The 22,738-nt window shown below is 41.7% G+C and overlaps 1 protein-coding gene across 8 annotated transcripts in view; it reads right to left on the bottom strand.

Annotated features, from left to right (window-relative positions):
* ABI1 (abl interactor 1) overlaps positions 1 to 22,738 on the bottom strand; it is a 97,236-nt gene that overhangs the window by 31,176 nt on the left and 43,322 nt on the right. For all 8 annotated transcript variants that reach the window (XM_084870317.1, XM_084870319.1, XM_084870316.1 and 5 more), the window contains exon 3: positions 2,936 to 3,112. In XM_084870317.1, coding sequence (XP_084726443.1) covers positions 2,936 to 3,112 — 177 coding nt within the window. The remainder of the gene's footprint in view (positions 1 to 2,935; positions 3,113 to 22,738) is intronic.

The following is a 22,738-nucleotide window of genomic DNA, read 5'->3' as shown; positions in this document are numbered from 1 at the left end:
TGGGAAAAAAATTTTAAAATATGAACAATAAGTTACCAAATTAAATTATTATCAATAATTTAATCTAAAAACTAAATTAAACAAACAAGCAGAACAGACTCAGAAAACATTTTGAGGATTACCAGATAGGAGGAGGGTTGGGGGATGGGTGAAAAAGGTGAAGGAATTAAGAAGTACAAATTGGTAGTAAAAATTAGTCATGGGGATGTAGAGCATAGGAAATACAGTCAATAATTCTATACAATAAAGAGGTAATATGCAGATTGACCATCACTCCAACACACAAGATGGCCACCCCCATGTGGATATAAGATGACCACCACAAGATGGCCAACAGGGGAGGGCAGTTGTGGGAGATCAGGCCAGCAGAGGAGGGCAGTTGGGAAGGACCAGGCCTGCAAGGAAGAGCAGTTGGGGGCAATCAGGCCAGCAGAGGAGGGCAGTTAGGGGCGACCAGGCTGGCAAGGGAGGGCAGTTAGGCGTCGATCAGGCTGGCAGGGAAGTGGTTAGGAGGTGATCAGGCTGACAGGCAGAAGCAGTTAGGGGCAATCAGGCAGGCAAGCAGTTGGGACTGCCAATAGAATCAGGCCTAAATGGGCGCTGGACAGCCCTTGAGGGGTCTCAGATTGGAGAGAGTGCAGGCTGGGCTAAGGGACACGTACACACACACACACACACACACACACACACACACACACACACACCTGTGCATGAATTTCGTGCACCAGACCTCTAGTAATCTAATAACTATACATGGTGTCAGATGAGTATAACATTTATCTGGATGATCACTTAGTAAGTTATATAATCATTGAGGTCTATACCTAAAACTTATATTGTTTGGTATGTCAACTGTAATTTAAAAAGAAAAAACTACATTTACAAAAAGTCTGCATAATAATATGAATGTGCTTAATTCCATAGAACTGTACACTTCATGTGGTATTTTAACATAATTTTTTTTAAAGTTTTAAAAATCCCAAGTCTAAAATACCTTTATTACAAAAAAATAGCCAAAACTCACATCAGTATATTTTCAGTATGGATCATGCTGTATTCACATTTATACATAGATGATGAAATAGTTGAATATTCTCACCCCGAACTTATAAAGTATTGTTTCATCTTATACTCTGCTAAGAACTGTGTATTAAGCCATTATTATTAAAGGAACAATAGAAGGTATTAAATTCTAAGATAGTGCTAAAACTTTATTCATGAGTGTATATTGCATTGGTAGGAAGAAAAATCAAGATTGGGCAAAAGCAGAATAAGTGAGTGTGTGTGTGTGTGTGTGTGTGCGCACATATATATGTGTAAGAAATATATATTTTTTAATCCAAAGACAAGTGAAATAATAATACAAAAAAGTTCTTCCAGCCTCTCAAAATCCAAATACTATAGATCAATCTAAAGTATCTTTAAAATCTAGTCTAAAATGAATTTAAGCCAGGTGTGGGTCAATGGTTGAGCACTGACTCATGCACCAAAAGGTTACTGGTTAGATTCTCGGTCAGAGCACATGCCTGGGTTGTGGGCTCAATCTCTGATGAAGGACATGTAGGAGGTAACCAACTGAAGTTCTCTCTCACCAATGTTTCTATCTTTCTCTCCCTCTCCTTTATTCTCTGAAATCAGTAAAAATATATTTTTAAAAAAGAGAAATTAAGTACTAGCTGGTTTGGCTCAGTGGATAGAGCATTGACCTGTGCACTAAAAAGACCCAGGTTCAATGTCAGTCAAGGACACATGAAAAGACTGCATGCTCGATCTCTAATAGAGGGGTAGAGAAGGCAGCCAATCAATGATTCTCTCTCATCACTAATGTTTCTATCACTCTCTCTCTCCTTCCCCCGTCTCTTCTTTCCTCTCTAAAATCAATAAAAATACTTTTTTAACAAAAGAGTGAGAAAGCAAGATATGGCATTCAAAACATAAATCTATAATAAAAGGCTAATATGGAAATGATTATCACACCCTCACGCCATAACAACTGGTCAGCAGAAGGCTGCGTACTGGCTGAGGATGTGACTGACGCTGCGTCCCCACCCGGAGATGTGATACGCTGGTAGGGCTTGATGGGGATATGGCTAGCTAGGTCTGGGTCTCACCCAATTGGGGGGGTGGGGGGAGACAGCTGGTTCTGGGTCTCACATGATTTTGAGGCACAGGTGGACTGGACTTGACTCTGGGTCCCACTGCGCGCCCCAGACTCTGACAGGAGGGAGGAGGAAGTCAGATACCCACAACTAGGGCCCAAACAACAGGGCAGAGATGGTTACAGGTGATCAGGCCATTAGGGAAGAGCAGTTAGGGGCAATCAGGCTGGCAGTAGAGGGCAGTTAGGGATGATCAGGCCAGCAGGGGAGGGCAGTTAGGGCAATCAGGCCAGCAGGGGAGCAGTTAGAGGTGATCAGGCCAGCAGCCAGAGGTGGTTAGGGGCGATCAGGCAAGTAGACAGGCGAGTGGTTAGGAGCCAGCAGTCCTGGATTGCGAGAGGGATGTCTAACTGCCATTTTTTTACAACAAATTTGAATTTTTGTCAAACTGGCAGTTGGACATCCACCAAGGGGTCCCAGATTGGAGAGGGTGCAGGCCGGGCTGAGGAACCAACCTCCCCCCAACACTGTGCATAAATGTCATGTACCAGACCTCTAGTTTATAATATTAGTCTAGGATTAAATAGCTCAATTAATGAATAGCCACTTCAAGTTTTAACAGCTTCTTCAATATAGCCTACCGTATCCCAAAATTCTGCCCCAATTTGGTATAATACATAGCTAATATTAAATAAGTGTTTGATGAAAATTGTAATGCTAATTACTAGCTAAGAAAATCTATTAATTCTCCAAGAAAATCTTTATCAGCATTTTGCTATCCAAAATATTTACTGGATTAATAAGTTATTTTAAGTTAATGCAATAAAAATGCTTACCTTGACACCATGGCCCACATCATCCAGAACTGTATAGTCAATAGGTTTCCGAATATACCTTACAGGGCGCTCCATATTTGCAGGTGCTATTATTTTGTGAGTTCTTGATGTATTCTTATTTGTTGTCAAAATACCAATCTCTCTTCGAGCCACTTTCTCTTTATGAATGTCCACCGTCTGTATTTTAATATAAATAATGCAAGAGAATACTATTAGGCATAGTATAATAAATAATAAATGTGATGGTCATATATCTTGGATCATAAACAGGTTGAACCATACAACTGTATCATATCTGTTTTCCAGTGACTGCTATATCTTTCCCTTCAAAATTAAGCAAATTAATATCCTCAAGGCTCAAAACAGGGAATAGCTTTAAAGTAATTAAAAACATGATTTAATGGCTTTGATTCCAAAGCAATTTTCTTTCCTAAAGATTTGGTGTTTGTATGAAAGGACTCGAGTCATACTCAAAGTAGCTACCACTTTATGTAGTGAGGATGCAGGAAAAAAAAGTAAATCAATTAAAACAATGAGATAAGTGCAGTAGTGACACATGCAGTTTATTAGAAATTAAAGGTGTTCAACCCTGGCTGGTGGGGGTCCATGGTTAGAGTCTCAGTTAGCACAGCACAGGGTAGCAGGATTGATTCCTAGTAAAGAGTATATACCCAAGTTGCAGGTTCACTCCCCACCCCCAGGTCCGGCACATGTGGGAGGCAACCAATAAATGTGTCTCTCTCACATCAATGTTTCTTTCTCTTTCTCCCCTTCCCTCCCTCTCTCTGAAAAGCAATGGAAAAAATAATATCCTCAGGTGAGAATTAACAAAGAAAAAAATTAAAGGTGTTCAGAGCAAGGTACTAAACAAGATTAAGATGGATTCACTTAAAGGCTTTATAGAGGAGTTAGGTTTTTCAGGATGAATAGGCAAATATGGAAATTATTTAAGGCAGAAAGAACTGTATGCTTTAGACCAGTGTTTTTCAACCTTTTTTGGGCAAAGGCACACTTGTTTCATGAAAAAAATCACGAGGCACACCACCATTAGAAAATGTTAAAAAATTTAACTCTGTGCCTATATTGACTATATATAAAGTAATTCTCTTGAATAGGAATCAAATAAACACAAAGAAAGTATTTTATAATTACTTTATTATGAAATATTAAGTAAACAAAATAGTGAAAAATTATAAAATTCTTGTCTTGTCTGCACCTACGGCACACCAGGCAACATCTCAGTGTGCCGCGGAACAGCAGTTGAAAAACGCTGCTTTAGACAACAGTAAAAAATAAACGTAAGAGCAGATGTCACAGGTATTGATAACAGACAAAACACTACTGACTAGTGAGACCAGTTAGGCAATTATGGTAATCAAGGTGAGGAAAAGCAAGGACACGAACTTAACTGAAATAAAGGAGTGGGGGTGTGGTTACGAAAAAAACCCACAAGTTTAATATTAATGTTCAGTTAAGATTTCATTTCACCATAATTTTTAAGATGTATTTCTTTTATTTATTTCCTTCTTTTTAAATTTATTTCAGAGAAAGAAGAGGGAAAGATAGAAATATCAATAATAAGAATCACTGATCAGCTGAAACCGGTTTGGCTCAATGGATAGAGCGTCGGCCTCCGAACTGAAAGGTCCCGGGTTTGATTCCAGTCAAGGACATGTACCTTGGTTGCGGGCACATCGCCAGTGGGCGGTGTGCAAGAGGCAGCTGATCGATGTTTCTCTCTCATCGATGTTTCTAACTCTCTATCACTCTCTCTTCCTCTCTGTAAAAAATCAATAAAATATATTTAAAAAGAATCATTGATCAGCTGCCTCCTGCACGCCACCCCACTGGGGACCAAGCCTGCAACCAAGGCATTGAACCGGAATTGAACCTGGGACTCTTCAGTCCACAGGCTTACACTCTATCCACTGAGCCAAACCAGCTATCCTGTTTCCCCAAAAATAAGACAGTGTCTTACGTATATTAATTTTTGCTCCCAAAGATGCGCTAGGTCTTATTTTCAGGAGATGTCTTATTTTTCCATGAAGAAAAATACGTACGGTACACATTTATTGTAAAATGAAAATAAAGGAAACTTATTACCTGTATACGGTACGGTAGTACGGTAATTGTCAACACAAACCAGACAAACTGTGAATCCTACAGTATCAAGAATTTACTCATTTATTCAATAACAATCATGTCATCATCTTCTGAAACATCCTCATAACAATCCAATTCCTGAATTTCCTGATGAATTTCTTGTGACTCCGTTTCTTTCAGAATCAGTGGACCAAATCTCTCATGTTTAGCAATAGCACTGTCTTTAAATGAATACTTCTTGTCAAAGTAGCCTGCTCGCAGTGCATTTGCAATGCAACTGTCAGTGATTTTCTCCCATGAATTCTTCACCCAAGTCACAACTTCTTGCAGTTTAGATTTCACAAAGTTTCCATGCTGATTTCTCTCCATTCTATTTTCAATGTAGTCATTAATTTCCATGCGAAAATTGTCTTTGAATGGCTTATTTCAATATCAAGAGTCTGGAGATAGGCCGTCATTCCTGCAGGAATCCTTATCTGATCTATTTTTCTTTCGTGAAGAAATGTCTTCATGTCTTTAGCATGGTGAGTGCTGGCTACATCCCAGACTAGCAGACCTCTTTGGCTCCCTCACATAACAAGCGGCAGCATTAAATCAACCCACTTCCTTATAACTGCTTGTGTGGCCCAGGCTTTTTCAGTTTCAAGAATAAAAATGGCCGGGACTGGTTTGGCTCAGTGGACAGAGCATCCGCCTGCGTACTAAAAGGTCCCGGGTTCGATTCCGGTCAGGGGCATGTACCTTGGTTGCGAACACATCCCTAGTAGGGGGTGTGCAAGAGGCAGCTGATCGATGATTCTCTCTCATCGATGTTTCTAACTCTCTATCCCTCTCTCTTCCTCTCTGTGAAAAATCAATATAATATATTTATATAAAAAAAAAAAAAGAATAAAAATCCCCAAAACACGTTCAATCTTTTCCTTCTTGCCCTTAGAAATTATTAAAGGTGGGATTTTAGTGCCATCCAGACGAATTGCCAAAATACAGGAAACACATGCACTTTCGTAAGCAGTGGAGGGAATGTGCACTAAGGAGGCACCCCGCTGTTCAATTGTTGTTTGAGATGATTGGCCCAAAAACACTGCAATTTCATCCATAGCAATCATGTTGGAAAGATTGTATTTAGAGAAGTCAGCATCATTAATAAAGGACTTGAATGCAAGTGCTAGCTAAATGACTTGAGTATCGCCGGGACCGGTTTGGCTCAGTGGATAGAGCGTCGGCCTGCGGACTGAAAGGTCCCAGGTTCGATTCAGGTCAAGGGCATGTACCTTGGTTGCGGGCACATCCCCAGTAGGGGGTGTGCAAGAGGCAGCTGATCGATGTTTCTCTCATCGATGTTTCTAACTCTCTATCCCTCTCTCTTCCTCTGTGAAAAATCAATAAAATATATTTAAAAATAAAAAATAAAAATAACTTGAGTATCTTCCAACCTAAACAATGTTGTAGATCTTCTTAAAGACAGTTCACTTCGCTGAAGGAAATTATCCAGCCAGTGTTGTGATGCTTTGAAGTCTTCAGAGGCTATGTCAAACTGTGGTGCCATTGCAAGGACAAATTCTTGAATCTGAGCCCTATTCACAACCAAAGCGTTTGCTCTCCTGTCAACAACCCATTCACAGATCAGGTCTTCCAGCTTGGAAAATAATGGTTGCCGACCTGATCCACACTTGCGCTTTTTAGCATTTCCCTTGTCCACTTGTTCAATGAGGTTACCATACTCTGCTCGCCATTTTCGGACAAATTGGATACTCAACACCTTCTCTTTGCAGAAAGCAGTAAGATTTTGGCCCCAAGAGTCTTCCATGATTCCTTTCTTGTACTCCACGGAGTAGCTTTTCTTTTTGCGCTCATTTCTAGGGGTTAAAAAAAAGGAATTGGAGTATCAAGGTGGGGGGAGGGGGATCACTTAAAATGACACGGGGGGATCAGAGGGGGGAATCAAAATGGCACAGGAGAATCACAGGGGGGATTACCATTTTAGTAACCCCTTTTGATCCTCCTGTGTCATTTTGATTGTCCCCTTTGATCCTCCTGTGTCATTTTAAGTGATCCCCCTCCCCCCATCCCTGTGCCACTGAACACCTTCACCAGACATCCCCTCCCTACCCCTTTATCAGACATTTACCCCCTGGGGCCTGCCTGGGGACTGTCACTGGGCTTGCTGGGGCCTGGATCTGGGCTGGAGCAGGGTCTGCCACTGACTTGAGAACCTTCAGTCATCATGAGGGCGGCAGCGAGCATCAGGTAGTGTCATCAGAGACAGACCAGCACTCAGCACCTTCACCGCGTCCCGTCGCTCTAATCCTCCTGTTCTTCTACACGCATCTGCGAAAGTCTCCTCCTCTCTCCCACCCCGTGCTCAACGCTCACTCCAACCTCCGCTCCGCCTCCACACAGCAGTGACGTCAGGACTCCGCGTAATGTCACTGGTTGCTAGGCGCCAGTCGGGGCGGCCCTAGCGACAAGTTTAGGGTAAATTAATTTTCATTCTGAGACAGAGCCTAGGGGGGCCTTATTTTCGAGGGGATGCCTTATATTTCACTCAGAAGGAAACCTGTAAGTAGGTCTTATTTTTCGGAAGATGTTTTATTTTCGGGGAAACACGGTAGTGTGCTCCTCCAGCACAACTAAGGGTTCCGCAAGCCTGAGGGAGGACTGGCGAAGGATGAAGTAAAGACAGAGAGAATAAGCTAGGTATAGGTGGATCTTCTGTGCATAGCTGAGAACAGAGAAAAGATCCAGACTACAAGCTGATACTTTATTTTACAGTCAGAGGTAAACAAGGTAATTTACACTGTTCTTGTAAGTTTCACTTGTTTTGGCAGCACTTGCTGCACCTCCCACAGCCCATTCACTACCCAGGAAGGATCTAGGGAGCATCACAAGATGATAATTAATTATTCTAGGAGGGCTGTGCCCTCTACGCTGGGACTTGTTTTTGGCTTTGCAACAGGTCAGTCCAAGGCTTTTCCCTATAACTGCTCCCTATAGGCTAGGGCTTCACCATAATTTTTAAAGCGGAATGGGAAAGAGCCTCTATCAGAAAACATTTTCACAACTCCAAAATAAGGTACACGGAGACAACTCTCCTTGGGTGCCCTGCACTTTTGCACATCTTACAAGAAAAGTCACTTGGTCCCCTTTGTTCTGGATATCCTATATAATAAAGAGATAATATGCAAATGTTCCTTTCACCACAATGGCTCAGAAACTCAACACCATGGTCCCAGGTGCCAGCACTGTGCCTACAGGCCGGGAGAGGTCCCCTGTAGCTGTGGCTGGCCTGGGCGAAGCCAGCCCAGATCCTGAGTATATTCCCTGAGCCAGAGGGAGGGAAGCCAGAGTCCTGGATGCCTACAACCGGCCAGAGGAGGGAATCCTGGGTCCTGGGTGGGGGGCAAGGGAGAGGTGATTGGGGTGATCAGACTAGCAAGGGAGCAGTTAAGGGCTATCAGGCCAGTAGGGGAGCAGTTAGGGGCCAGCAGTTAGGGGCAGGCAGGCAGAGGAGTTAAGGGCCATCAGACAGGCAGGCAGGTAAGCAAGCAGTTAAAAGCCAGCAGTCCCAGATTGCGAGAGACTGTTCTGGGCTGCAAACATTGCACAGCACCTCTGTTGCCTGGAGGCAGGATGCCTTGGGACAGAGGGAGGTGGAGTAGGTCACCGAACAATGGGTGGGTTAGAGTTTGGAGGGAGGTAGTGGGTCACGCTTCAGCCAAGTGTGCACAGGCCCAGGCATTACACCTATGCCCTAAGTTCCTTGGAAATGGCTAAAATAGCTTTTATCACCTTTGGATTGTCATTGTAACTGTCCTAACTCCCTCTTGTGGATTCTGAGTATAAGTTTGCTGTAACACCTGTGGTCTGCACTGCAGTTCGGCCTTTACCGCAGTGAAGTGCTGCAACTACAGTCACTGGCCAGTTTATTAAAGGCTCATAAATTTTGATCTCTGTCTCTGGTGGTCGTCTCTTGCGGGTCGCCCCATAACATTTGGAGGCCACAGCGAGATAATACTTGTTGCCAATGGACGCTCCAGGTGAGGACACTCCAGTCTCCATCCTGGGTTCCAGGGAGGCAGAGTGTCTCCTCCTAAATTCATGATCTGAAAGTAAGAGCCACCTGGACCTCCAGTGAGGAGGTAGGCACCTGGTTTCTGTTTGTGGAACGTTCCCCTGGTGGACCACAGGGTGGACCACAGGAGGGCTGGATGCAGCGGAGCCTCCAAGTCCGGACACCTGGGCGCAATGGCACCTGGGGTCCCTGTCACATGTGACCTCAGGGTGCAGATATCTGGTTTGTCTTGTCTTTGTTATCCTTGTCTTTGTTAAAATGGGTCAGGCCCAGTCATCTACATCTACATCTACCCCTTCAATGTTTTAAGAATTTTCAGGACTTCAAATGGCACGAAGGAGACTACAAGACGTCAGTTAATAGTCTTGATTTGCAGATTGTATGAATTAGAATGCCCACATTTGGGGTTGGGTGGCTGTCCACCGAGACCTTTGATTTAGGAACGGCTTATAAGGTTGATCATATTGTTTATGGACATCCAGGTCACCCTGACCAAATCCCTTTAAATATGGATTGACATCCTCACTGAAAAACCCCGATGTTTGAAAAATTGCCAGGGCCAAGAAAGGAAATTGGGACAGAAACAGCCCATTTTATTGGCTCATCCCTCTAAAGGAGACAAGAAGGTAGACTATAAGGTCTTACCAAATGATCCGGGGGATGTGGTCCCTGACCGCCAGCCTCCTCTTTATGTTACCCCTCCAGAGCCCCAACCAGAGGTGGGCCCTTCAGCCTTGCGGGAGGCCCCAATACCCTCACAAATGCCTCCTAGTTCCATTGCTCTGCCGTCTATGGCACCAACATTATCAACGGGACAGACGGGAGAAGCCCCTGGGAACCCAACCCTGGCAACACCCCTCTACCCTGTGCTCCCGCAGGCACCTCCACCTGGAGGGAGAGAAAACCCAGACTCAACTTCATGGCCCCTGGGGGTTCCTGGACAATTGGCCTCCCACTCAGACTCTGTCCACAAACAACCCTTTCAGTCAGCCCCACACCCGAACCTGGACCCCTTATGGCCCACTGGACCGCCAGCCTTTTATGGTCTCCTGTACAACTGGAAGAACTAAAACCCATTGTTCTCTCAGAATCCCCAAGGTCTGATTTTGCTCCAGGAGTGGGTCTTTTTCATCCACCAGCCAACCTGGGACGACTGCCAGCAGCTACTTCAGACCCTTTCTACCTCAGAAGAAGAAAGAGAGAGTCAGAGGGAAAGGGAGAAAGTTAGTCCTTGGGCCAGATGCCCAACCCACCACAGACCCAGGGAGGATTGAGGCTATTTTTCCATCTGGAAGGCCACAATGGGTTCACAACACTGACCGGGGAAAGGAGGCTCTCAACAGGTATCGCCAGACTCTCTTGAGGGGCTACCTATGGTCTGCACTGCAGTTCGGTCTGTCACTAGCCAGTTTATTAAAGGCTCATAAATTTTTATCTGTCTCTGGTGGTCGTCTCCTGCATGTCACTCCATATCAAGACAGTCTGATATCCCCCAAGGGGTCCCGGATTGGAGAGGGTGCAGGCCGGCTGAGGGACAACCCCTCCCCCATACACAAATTTCGTGCACCAGGAATCTAGTCTATATATATAAAACCCTAATATGCAAAGTGCTCCCTCAGGAATTCAATCAACTGACTGAGAGTTCGATCACTTGCTATGACATGCACTGACCATCAGGGGGCAGTACCGAACGAAGGCCCTGGCCAGCAGCCCACAACGGAGGAAGAAGGCCCCAGCCAGCGGCCAGCAGCAGCTAGTGACCCTACCGATGCTTATACCTGTGCATGAATTTCCTCCCTCCTCCCCAGGCCCCGCCTTCCTTCCCAGACTCCTCCTTTGTCCCCAACCCCTCCTTCCTTCCTAGGCCCCTCCTTTCTTTCCAGGCCCCTCCTTCCTTCCCAGGTGCACTGGGTCTGTTGTTTATATAGTAAATAGCCTTAGAAGTTAACAGTGTCTATACACACAGCAAAGGTAAGGAAGGCTTGTTGCTCATTATAAAATATCTGATCCCCTAAGCTGAGAGTTCCTTTGTTTTAATACGCTCAATTCAGAGGGCAAACATCACTTAGCTGTCTTTGCAGAATCCTATGAACACTGGGGCTGGTTATCTGGCACCAATGCTGACATTCTGGCTAATGCTGCTGCCAGGAATAATGACATCCTTTTTGTAATCCAAGAGTCTCCTGTCCTTTAATATGGTCCATGGTTCAGTGGCAGACTAACTGGTTAGCTTTCCTGGAAGAGTGAAATTTCAAACCCTTCACAAGTTTTGATAATTTTGACAATGACAATGGAATCTGACAGGAAAAATCATTTTAGAAATAGAATGAGAGGCTAGTTAATAGGAATTGAGAAAAGTCCATGGGAATTGTGAGTCAACATGTTGACCAAATTTGTATGGTCAAACCAAGCAATAATGGTATTCTACTTTATTGCCTATTAATGAGGCTGGATTGAGGAGGCAGTTTCAGGCTAAGTAACAGTAAGTAGTAGGTTCAAAGAGAGTAGCCCCACTTACTTCAACCCTTTACCAAGTTGACAATCAGCCTTAGCAGGTTGGCCCTGTGAACAACTAGTACTAAGATTGGTATGTTGGAGAGAAAGGGAAACACATAGGTTCTATCCCCTATAGAGAAAGGTATCTAGTGTATTTTTCCATGTATAACATGCCCCCATGTATAAGATGCTCTCCAATTTTCCAACCCAAAATTAAGAAATCAGTTATTTTAAATATTTTGCTGGTTTCCCTCTTAATGCCTTCTTCATTGGCTTCTCAAAAAGTCGTTTTTCCTGTTTTCTCCACTGTCTGATCATACACTCAGTGGGAGGAAGTCCAAATTGTCTCTCTGCAACTCTATTTCCATATTCCTTTGCATAGCTAATTATATTCATTTTGAATTTTGCAGAGTAAGACAATCGCTTATTGGTATTTATATTTTTATTATTTGACATCTTTATGGGCTCAGAACCCTCCAGTCCCTGCTGCATCTGCGCACTCTCCACTTCCACCTCCAATTATGGCATCAACTGTCATTAGTAACAATAAGGCTTGTGATTGGAGGAAACCTGTTTGACAAGGTATGGGCAGCTACACACCCATGGGGCTCCCTCCTTGGCTGACTTACGTGTATAGGACACCCCTCAAATTCAGTCTAACGATTTTAGAAAAAAATAGCACCTTATACATGGAAAAATAGAGTACATTGGCTGTGAAAGGAGGAAATTGCAGCCAGTATGATCAAAATAAGAATGGAACTTGAGGACATTAAGCTAAGAGAAGTAAATCAAAGAAAGAGAAATACTGTATGATGCCACTTATATGTGGAATCTAAAAAAACAAATGAATAAGAACAAAAATAAGCTCATAAATAGGTTGGTGGTTGCAAGAAAGGAAGGTTAATGGGTCAAAAGGCACTAACTTCCAGTTATAAAATAAATGTCTATATTGCATATTTGAACATTGCTAAGAGAGTAAATTTTAAGACTTCTCGTCACAAGAAAAAGTAATTTTATAATTATGAATGGGGACAAATGTTGACTAGACTTATTGTGGTGATCACTTCACAATATATACAAATATTGGATCAATAGAGACCCAATGCACGAAATTCGTGCACGGGGCTCAGCTTCCGCCCACCGTTGCAGCCTGGGGGCCTCTGTTGCCTCTGCTGCCTCTGCCTTTACCCCTGCACACCGTCAAGGCACATTTGAAAATAATGAAATGGGAATCTGAAAGATTAGCCTAAATAAGAAATCATGTGGTTGCCAAAACAGGTTTGGCTCAGAGGACAGAGCACCGGCCTGCGGACTGAAAGGTCCCAGGTTCAATTCCAGTCAAGAACATGTACCTTGGTTTCGGGCACATCCCCAGTAGGGGGTGTGCCAAGAGGCAGTTGATTGATGATTCTCTCCCATCGATGTTTCTAAATCTCTATCCCTCTCTCTTCTTCTCTGTAAAAAAATCAATAATATATATATATATATATATATATATATATATATATATATATTTTTTTTTTTTTTTTTTTTTTTTTTTTTTTAAATCATGTGGCTTTCATAGCCAGGTACAACATACAGCTATATACTCATGACCATTCCTCTCTCTCATTGCCCCACTCCCATCCAATGTAGTATTACTAGTGCCAAGTCTTCCCAAACTTAACTACAATGTCTCCCAAAAAAAAATTTCAACAGTATTTTCATAGTTTCAAAATATACATGGAAAAGTGAAGGGGAAAGAATGGTAAAAAAAAGAAATAAAAAATAAGGTTAGGGGGTCGTACCCATTTACATTTATTATAAAGCCATAGTATGTAAGACAGTGAGGTTCTTAAAAGGATTAAATAAATGGACCAATTCAACAAAAGAGAGAACTCAGAAATAAACTTGATTATCTTACAGAGATGGCATAGTGAGAAAGAATGTATTATTCAAATAGAGTGACTAGTTTGCCATCCTGAAAATGGATCCCTACTTCACACTATACAAAGGAGAAAGACAATTTCAGATCCATTAAATGAAAATGCAAGTAAGTGACATATTTATAATTGAAATATTATATATTAATGAAAATAAATTAACTACTATGAATGAACTATATATGAAACACAGATAAATCTTACATAATGCTGAATGGAGGGGGGGAAAAAGCAAGCCGTTTTCCAGTTAACTTTGGTGATAGATTCACAGATGTTTGTTTTACTATTACAAATTTTATAGCATATATTTATTCTTTTGAAGATATTAAGTATAATTTTTCAAAGGTGTTTAATTGCATACAAAGTACAAACAGAATAGAGGAAAAATGATTAATATGTATAGAGTAACATTAAAAGACTCTAAAAAGAAACCTCTATTCTATTAGCCAGCCATATTTGGCATCTCTAAAAAAAGAGAGGAGGAAGGGGGCAGAGAAAAATTCAAGCAGAGGGAACAGCATAAGCAAAGTCAAAAAGGCATGAAAATACAACACCAGATGAGAGATTAGAGAAAATTTAAAATAACATAAATAAAAATAAACTGAGCTATTCTTAAAAGAGTTATTAAAAAAGTCCAATCAAGCCCTGACTGGTTTGGCTTAGTGGATAAAGCATCGGCCTGTGGACTGAAGGGTCCCAGGTTCGATTCTGGTCAAGGGCATGTACCTTGGTTGCAGGCACACTCCGGGGGTTTGCAGGAGGCAGCTGATCAATGTTTCTAACTTTCTATCCCTCTCCTTTCCTCTCTGTAAAAAAATCAATAAAATATATATTTTTTTTTTAAAAAAGAAAGAAAAAAGGTCCTACCAAGATGATGGCATAGGTAAACACAGTATCCACTGCCTCCCACAACCATATTAAAATTACAACTAAAATACAGAACTATCCTTCAGAATCGACTGAAATCTAGCAGAATGGGAGTCCTACAACTAGAGAATAAAGAAAAAAGCACATTGAGACTGACAGAAGGGGTGGAGGTGAGTAACAGACTGGTCTTACACCCACATGTGGCTTTTTTTTAAAAATCAGGGGGGGGATACCGTGGTTACAGAGGCCTCTGGTGAGGAGCAAGGGGTCCCAGCCCAAACCAGACCCCTCAACCCAGGATTCCAATGCTGTGAAGAGAAGTCCATATAACTCCAGACTATATAAACCAAAAGAGATTATGTCTGAGTGACATAGAAGCTACTGGAGACCAGGCAGTTCCTCTTAAAGGACTGGTTCACAAACTTGACTCAGACTTACTCCCTCTGCGCTTAAGCACTGGGGCAGCTGCTTGGGGGACCCAGGGACATACAGGGAGCAATTGAATTGTTTTGGCAAGGGGCAAGAACATGGAGAGAACTTTCTCCCAGGCAGGGGTGCCTGCAGGGGTCATTGTTCCTATGCTGAGACCTCCGTTATTTCAGAGGTGACTGGCAGGTGCCAAACCAGAGTTTCCATCAACCTAGCTCACAGTTTGCTCCACCCTGGTGATTCCCTGAGACAACACCCAATTTGCAGCCCTACCCAAGCTGTTTGCAGCGGCTTTTCCATATGAATGATCTGTCTGGCTCAGGCTTCAGACTTCCCTAAAATCTCTCAAACAAGCAGAATCTGGCTTCAGCCTGCCTCATACCTCTCAATAATAGGCCCCAGGACTAGCACCAGCAGCAGCCTGTCTGGATTAGCAGCTTGGTCTCTCCTGGGCATTTTCAAGTCCAACACAAGTAGCAGCCATTTGCAGATCACTCTAGCTCTAGCCAGGTGGCCTTAGGCAATGCACAGGCAGTGGCTGACTTTGCATCTCCCTGGAGGCCCCAGAGCCAGTGCATCCAGTGGTTTCAGACCACACCAATTACAGTTATACACATCTATGAGCGACACACTCAATGAACAGACTAAATAAGTACCAAAGCCTCCCTGAAGCAAGTCCTGCTCCATTGGAGTGTCTCCTGCAAGCAGCTCTTCTACTGTAGTTTCTGCTGGTCCTCACAGCCAATTGGCCAGGAGGTCATTTCCTACTAGTGAAATCAACAGCAATCAAGACTCAACTACAACAGGACAGTGCACACAGACCACACAGGGACGCACCTAGAGAGCCTAGCTTAGGTGACTAGGGAGACTGAGCCTCTAAACCCAACAGGACACCCACTACACAAGGCACTCTACCAATACCAAGAGACATAGCAGTTCAACCTAATACAAAGAAACAAACACAGGGAAGCAGCTAAAATGAGAAGGCAAAGAAACATGCCACAAATGAAAAAATAGAAGAAATCTCCAGGAAAACAACTAAATGAAGTGAAAGCAAGCAAACTACTAGATACAGAGTTGAAAATAATGGTTATAAAGATCCTCAAGGATCTTAATGAGAGCTACAAAGAACTTCGTGAGAATTTAAGGATCTTAGTGAGAACATCAAAGACATGAAAAAAGATCAATCAGAAATTAATAAACACTAACTGAAATCTACATATATAAAAGCCTAAGGGACCGTTTGACTGGTAACTATGACACACTCAGACCACCAGGGGGCAGACGTTCAATGCACAGGCATGGAAACATGGAAGAGACTGATGAATCTCAGAGGGAAGGGGAAAGGGCAAGAAGAGATTAACCAAAGATTTTATATGCATAGTAGAGGCCTGGTGCATGGATTCGTGTACTGCTAGGGTCCCTCAGCCGGGCCTGTGGGGATTGGGCTGAAATTGGCAGTCCAAAATCCCCCAAGGGGTCCCAGATTGTGAGAGGGGGCAGGACAAGCGAAGAGATGCCACCAGTGCACAAATCTATGCACCGGGACTCTAGTAAATAACAATTTACAGGGATTCAACATTAGAGTAGGGGATTTTGAGAGCCAAATCAAAGATTTGGAATATGAAAAAGCAGAAAACACCCAGTTAAAAGAGCAAAAAGAAAAATATAATCCAAAAAATATGAAGATATAAGGAGCCTCTGGGACAACTTCAAGTGTACCAACACTGGTGCATGATGGAGGTGCCAGAAGAAGAGACAGAGCAAGATATTAAAAATCTATTGGAAGAAATAATGACAGAAAACTTCCACTACCTGGTAAAAGAAATAGACTTAAGTCCAGGAAGCACAGAGTCCCAAACAAGAGGAACCCAAAAAGGCCCACACCAAGACATACCATAATTAAAATGCCAAAGGTTAAAGACAAAAGAAAGAATTTTAAAAGCAGTAAGAAGAAAAAAAAATCAGCCGAAACCAGTTTGGCTCAGTGGATAGAGCATCGATATTTTTTGTTTGATTGTTTGTTTGTTTGTTTGTTTGTTTTATACACACACACACACACACACACACACACACACACACACACCGTATTTTTCGGACCATAAGACGCACTTTTTTCCCCCCAGAAGTGGGGGGGAAAGTCCCTGCGTCTTATGGTCCAAATATAGCCTACACATATACTTTAAAAAAGAAGTTTTTTTACTTGCCCGGCTCTTTGTGGTCTCTGTGTGCTTGCCCGGCTCTGTGTGCTTGCTGCAGCCACTGTCCATTCCTCCATGCCCAGAGTGTCTGCCCCGCTCTGTAAACCCCGAGTGGTAGAGGAGTTCCCATGTATGGTAGTCAGCCTCCATGCCCTCGCTGCAGCCATATCTCCATGTCAGCCCAGGTGCAGTGTACGGTAACTGCATAATCCAAACCGTAATCATCGCCTGTACCCCTTGCTGGCCCGTACTCCGTGCCCGGAAGAATGTCGCGTCTATTCCCCCAATCATTCCTCTCCGCCCTCTGTTGCCGTGCTTGACTACTGGGTAGGCATACTGTAGATCTCAGCAGAACCTTTACCATAAATCTTCAACTTTATTCTAATTTATTACTGAAGTCTCTTGTTATTGTGTTTTACAGTACATTTTGTCTTTTGCTGACTGTATTTGTTAATAATGGTTCTAAATGGTTCTAAATGCTGCTGTTTACTTTACAGGTTGATTACATGTGTTTATGACTGTGATGTTGGGTTTTAATGCACATAAAATATTTTAGGACACTATTTGTTTCAGAATCTTTTTTTCTTCATTTCCCTTCTCTAAAAACTGGTGCGTCTTATGGTCCAAAAAATACGGTGTGGTGTATGTGTATATATAAATATATATATATATATATATATATATATATATATATATATATATATATATATATATAAAATTGATTTTTTACAGCAAGGAAGAGAGAGGAATAGTTAGAAACATTGATGACAGAGAACCATTGATCAGCTGCCTCTTGCACACCCCCTACTGGGGATGTGCCCGCAACCAAGGTACATGCCCTTGACCGAAATCAAACCTGGGACCCTTCAGTCCGCAGGCTGATGCGTTATCCACTGAGCCAAACCGGTTTCAGCATCTCATCGATGTTTCTAATTCTCTATCCCTCTCTCTTCCTCTCTGTAAAAAAAAAAATCAATAAAATATATTTTTTAAAATAAACAAACAAACAAATTAAGAAACCTAATGAACAAAATAAACTGTTGAACAAAATAGAACCAACCATAGCTGGTTTGGCCCAACAAACAGCGTCAACCTGTGGATTGACGAGTCCCAGGTTCAATTCCGGTCAAGGGCACATGCCCAGGTTGCAGGCTCAAAACCCAGTGGGATATATGCCGGAGGCAGGTGATCAATGATTCTCTGTATCATCATTAATATTTCTCTCTCTCTTTCTTTCTCTTTCTCTCTCTCTCTCTCTCTCTCTCTCTCTCTCTCTCTCTCTCTCTCTCTCCCCTTATCCCTTCCTCTCTGAAATCAATAAAAACATTTTTATAAAATAGAATCAGAGGCATGGAAACATGGAACAGTAATAAATTTTGGGGAAGCGGTGAGGAAGTAATCACTATAGGTTGCTGAAGTCCTGGGGAGGGGTGAGAACCGGGTAGAGGGAGGGAGACAATGAGGGTGGGAAGAAGGGAGACTCTGAACAATTAAGTTTTTTTAAAAGAAGTTACTAAAGACAACCCTTGCCAGAAAGCTCAGTTGGTTACAGCATTCTGATATGCCAAGATTACAGGTTTGATCCCCAGTCAGGCCCATACAAAAAGCAACCAATGAATGCATAAATAAGTGAAGCAACAATTTCTCCCTCTCTCTCTCTCTCTCTCTCTCTCTCTCTCTCCCCTTCCCTCCCTCCCTCCCTCTCTCTCTCCCTCCCTCTCTCTCCCTCCCTCTCTTTCTCTCTCTCTCTCCCTCTCTCTCTCTCTCTCTCTCTCTCTCTCTCTCTCTCTCTCTCTCTCTCTCAGACTAAGGCTGTGTGGTTAGCAAACTGCATCTCACAAGCTACAAACAACTTTTTGGCCCTTAGAGTGGGGCTCTTCCAAAAAATACCAAGGCCTGGGTGAGTCTATTTTGAAGAAATGGCGTTAGAAGAAGTTTAAGTTTAAAAAATGTGGCTCTCAAAAGAAATTTCAATCATTGTACTATTGATATTTGGCTCTGTTGACTAATGAATTTGCCGGACACTGGACTAATAAAATTGAAAAACAATCTCACAATTTCTTTTTAAAGACCAAGCAGCCATTTACAATATGAAATTAGAAACTGAATAAGGTACTAAAGGAATAATTAAAATATTCCAAGTTATTCCATTTAGAAAGAAATGTATGTTTTTAAAACAAATGTTAAAATAAAAAGTTAAATCATATAGAGAGATAATATGGCTGAAACCGGTTTGGCTCAGTGGTAGAGCGTCGATCTGCGGACTGAAAGGTCCCAGGTTCAATTCCAGTCAAGGGCATGTACATTGGTTGTGGACACATCCCCGGCAGGGGGTGTGCAAGAGGCAGCTGGTCGATGTTTCTCTCTCATTGACGTTTCTAGCTCTCTATCCCTCTCCTCCTCTCTGTAAAAAATCAATAAAATATTTATTTATTTTTTTTAAAAGAGAGAGAGAGAAAGATAATATGACTGCCCAGGGTTGGCCTGAGGTGCAGGCAAGCCATGGATGGCAGCTGCCCAGCTGCCCAGGGCCGCCCGAGGCTCAGGTAACCAGAGCCAGCAGAGGCTTGCACTGCCAGCAATGTCAGCAGCAGAGATGTGATGGGGGCGTCACCTTCCCCTGATAGCTGGGTAGCCTCCTGCCTCTGAGAGCTCCTGGACTATGAGAGGAGGCAGGCCGAGCTGAGGGACCCCTCCCCTCCAGTGCATGAATCTTCATGCACCAGGCCTCTAGTGTTAAAATAAACAGACGAATCTCATAAAAAGATAACATTTTCAAGTTATCTTTTAAGATATGGTTATTTAAAACTATTGTATCAAAATGTTATTTCAATTATGTTCTCTTACTTTTCCCTTACCAATTTGGGGGTGGGGTATTAGGGCATTCTTCTTTTAAAGATCTTCCAGAAAAATCCTTTCTTAATTATCAAAAAACAAAAAAAAAGCAGGCAAGAAAGAACTATGACATGGCAAAACTATTTAATATTGCACATATTTTCTGTATCATATTGGAAGGGTAACTAGCCTCACAAATGCTCTTCCCTCAAAGAGGGAATTATAGGTTTCAAGCAAAGAACCTTGTATGTGAGTTTAAAAACACAATAAATGTTTGCTAAAATAAGAACTACAGAATAAAAACTGAAACACTTCTGACCTGAATAGAAAAAGGAGAGTAGTATGAAACAAGTAGAAAGAGTGTAAGAGCTCTGAGACAAGCAAAACAGAGAAAGCCTTTACCCAAGAAAGAGACAATCTTTGTTGGTGCTCATTTGGACCAGGCTCTGGAAATGGCCCCAAGCCCAAATGAGCAATTACAGAGCTTTGTTCAATAAGCTTGAAACAAGGTCCCAATCAACTGTGAAGTTAACTTGATTCAGAATGACCTATATAAACACTATAAAATAGTTCTATTTAGAAAAGATTAGCTACAAAATAAGATCTCGGTGGAAAACATAATATAAAACACTGGCATCAGTGTATATATTCTGAAATATATATTTAATACTGGGAAAAATTGGATATGTAACTAAAAGGTTGACCCATATAAAATGTTTTAGTAACAGCCAATGACACTTTTAAGTCGCCTCTTTCTTAAGAATATTAAGAATACTCCACATAACTATACATGCATAAAAAAAAAATGTGCTTAATTTAAGTATAACCATTTTTATGCAAACTATGATCTAAGGTAAATATGTATGGAGTTTTAAGAAAACATTAAATCACAATTTATCTTTTAAATATCAGTTCATGAATTTGTACTTATTCCCCAACCTACTATTCCTTTCTAGTAATAATTTTTATTTTAATATTTCATGTGTGTGTCTCTCTTTTTTTAAAATATATTTTATTGATTTTTTTACAGAGAGGAAGAGAGAGGGATAGAAACATCGATGAGAGAGAATCATCTATCAGCTGCCTCTTGCATACCTCTTACTGGGGATGTGCCCACAACCAAGGTACATGCCCTTGACTGGAATTGAACCTGGGATCTTTCAGTCCGCAGGCCGCCACTCTATCCACTGAGCCAACCGATTTTGGCTGTCTCTTTCTTATTAAAAACATAGCCTGGCCTCAGTACCTCATGGTTGAGCGTCAACCAGTAAGCCACAAGGTTATAATTCGATTTCCAGTCAGGACACATGCTCAGATCACAACTGACGAGTATGCAGGAAGCAGGCAATCAATGTTTCTCTTTCTCTCACTCTCCCTTCCTCTCTCTTCTAAAAATTAATTTAAAACATTTTTTTTTAATCCTATATTTTAAATTCTATAGAAATGTCAGGTATTATAATGGCTCAGGAACCAGACTGCAGATTTAAAAGACTACCTACCATTTACTAACTGTATGACCTTGGGCAAGTTACTTAAGCCACCTATTCCCTAATTTTTCTTACAAAACAGATGAAATTTTAAAACAAACAAAAAATTAGATCAACCTCACAATGTTATTATGAGGATTAAATGAGTTAATATGTATAAAGGCTTTTTAAAAGTCTTGCATGCAGAAAAAAACAAAATGAAATAATAGCTTTAATTATATACCTTATTAGTGGCCTGGTGCATGAATTCATGCAAATTGAAAAGAAATTAATTAGAAGTAATATTTTAATATCACTATTCGCCCTTTCTCTATAATAGACTAGAGGCCTGGTGCATGACATTCATGCACTGGGGGGAGAGAGGAAGGGTCGCAGTCTGGGAGTTCTCAGGGGATGTCCAACTATAGACTTAGGCACATCATTAGCACTCCTGCCAATGCCATTACCCTTGCCAGCCATGAGCCAGGCTTCTGACTGAGTGGTGCTCCACCTGTGAAAGTGCATTGACTATCATGGAGAAGCTCTTGTGTTGAGCTGGCGGTCATAGCGTCTCATAGGGACCAGTCGTTCCACCATGCGGTCAATTTGCATATTAGCCTTTTATTATATGTGTCAGAGATTAAAGAAAATTAGTAAAATGTATATGAAAATAATATATAAACTGATTAATAAATAAAAAATAACACTACAAGACATAACAAAAATAGCCCTAACTGGTTTGGCTCAGTGGATAGAGCATAAAAGGTTCCAGATCTGATTCCAGTCAAGGGCATGTACCTTGGTTGCAGGCACATCCCCAGTGTGCAGGAGGCAGCTGATCAATGTTTCTCTCTCATTGATGTTTCTAACTCTCTATCCCTCTCCCTTCCTCTCTGTAAAAAATCAATAAAATATATTTAAAAACACTGAATTTTAAAATATATTTATAATTATATCATATATTTTATCATTAAATATATAATAAAATATATAATAAAATATATGATAGAAACACAACAAAAATATTGATAAAAATAATGACTGATAGATTGATTAAATTTCTTCTAAAACTGAGGCCAGTGTCCAATGGGAACAAATCAATTCGTGGAATCAGAACCACCTCTCCTCTGCAAATTGTTAATACTTCAGCTTAGATTATGTGAGGTCACAATCTTTTGATAATAAATCTAGTACATTACAAAGAACACATTTACTATTAAGATTTCTCAGTAGCATGGTGATTGCACCTATTTTCAATTCTAATTTATGACACAGCATTCCCAAAGGAGTAATACTTTTAAGAAATTTGATGGGGAAATTTTCCTTGGATAGGATAGAGGCCTGATGCATGGGTGGGGCCAGCTGGTTTGCCCTGAAGAGTGTCCTGGATCAGAGTGGGGGTTCCCTTGGGA

This window comes from Pipistrellus hanaki (genome assembly GCF_964339955.1).
Source record: "Pipistrellus hanaki genome assembly, chromosome: 1".
NCBI lineage: Eukaryota > Metazoa > Chordata > Mammalia > Chiroptera > Vespertilionidae > Pipistrellus > Pipistrellus hanaki.
The sequence above is the reverse complement of the archived record's forward strand: the minus strand, read 5'-3'. Positions and strand labels throughout refer to the sequence as shown.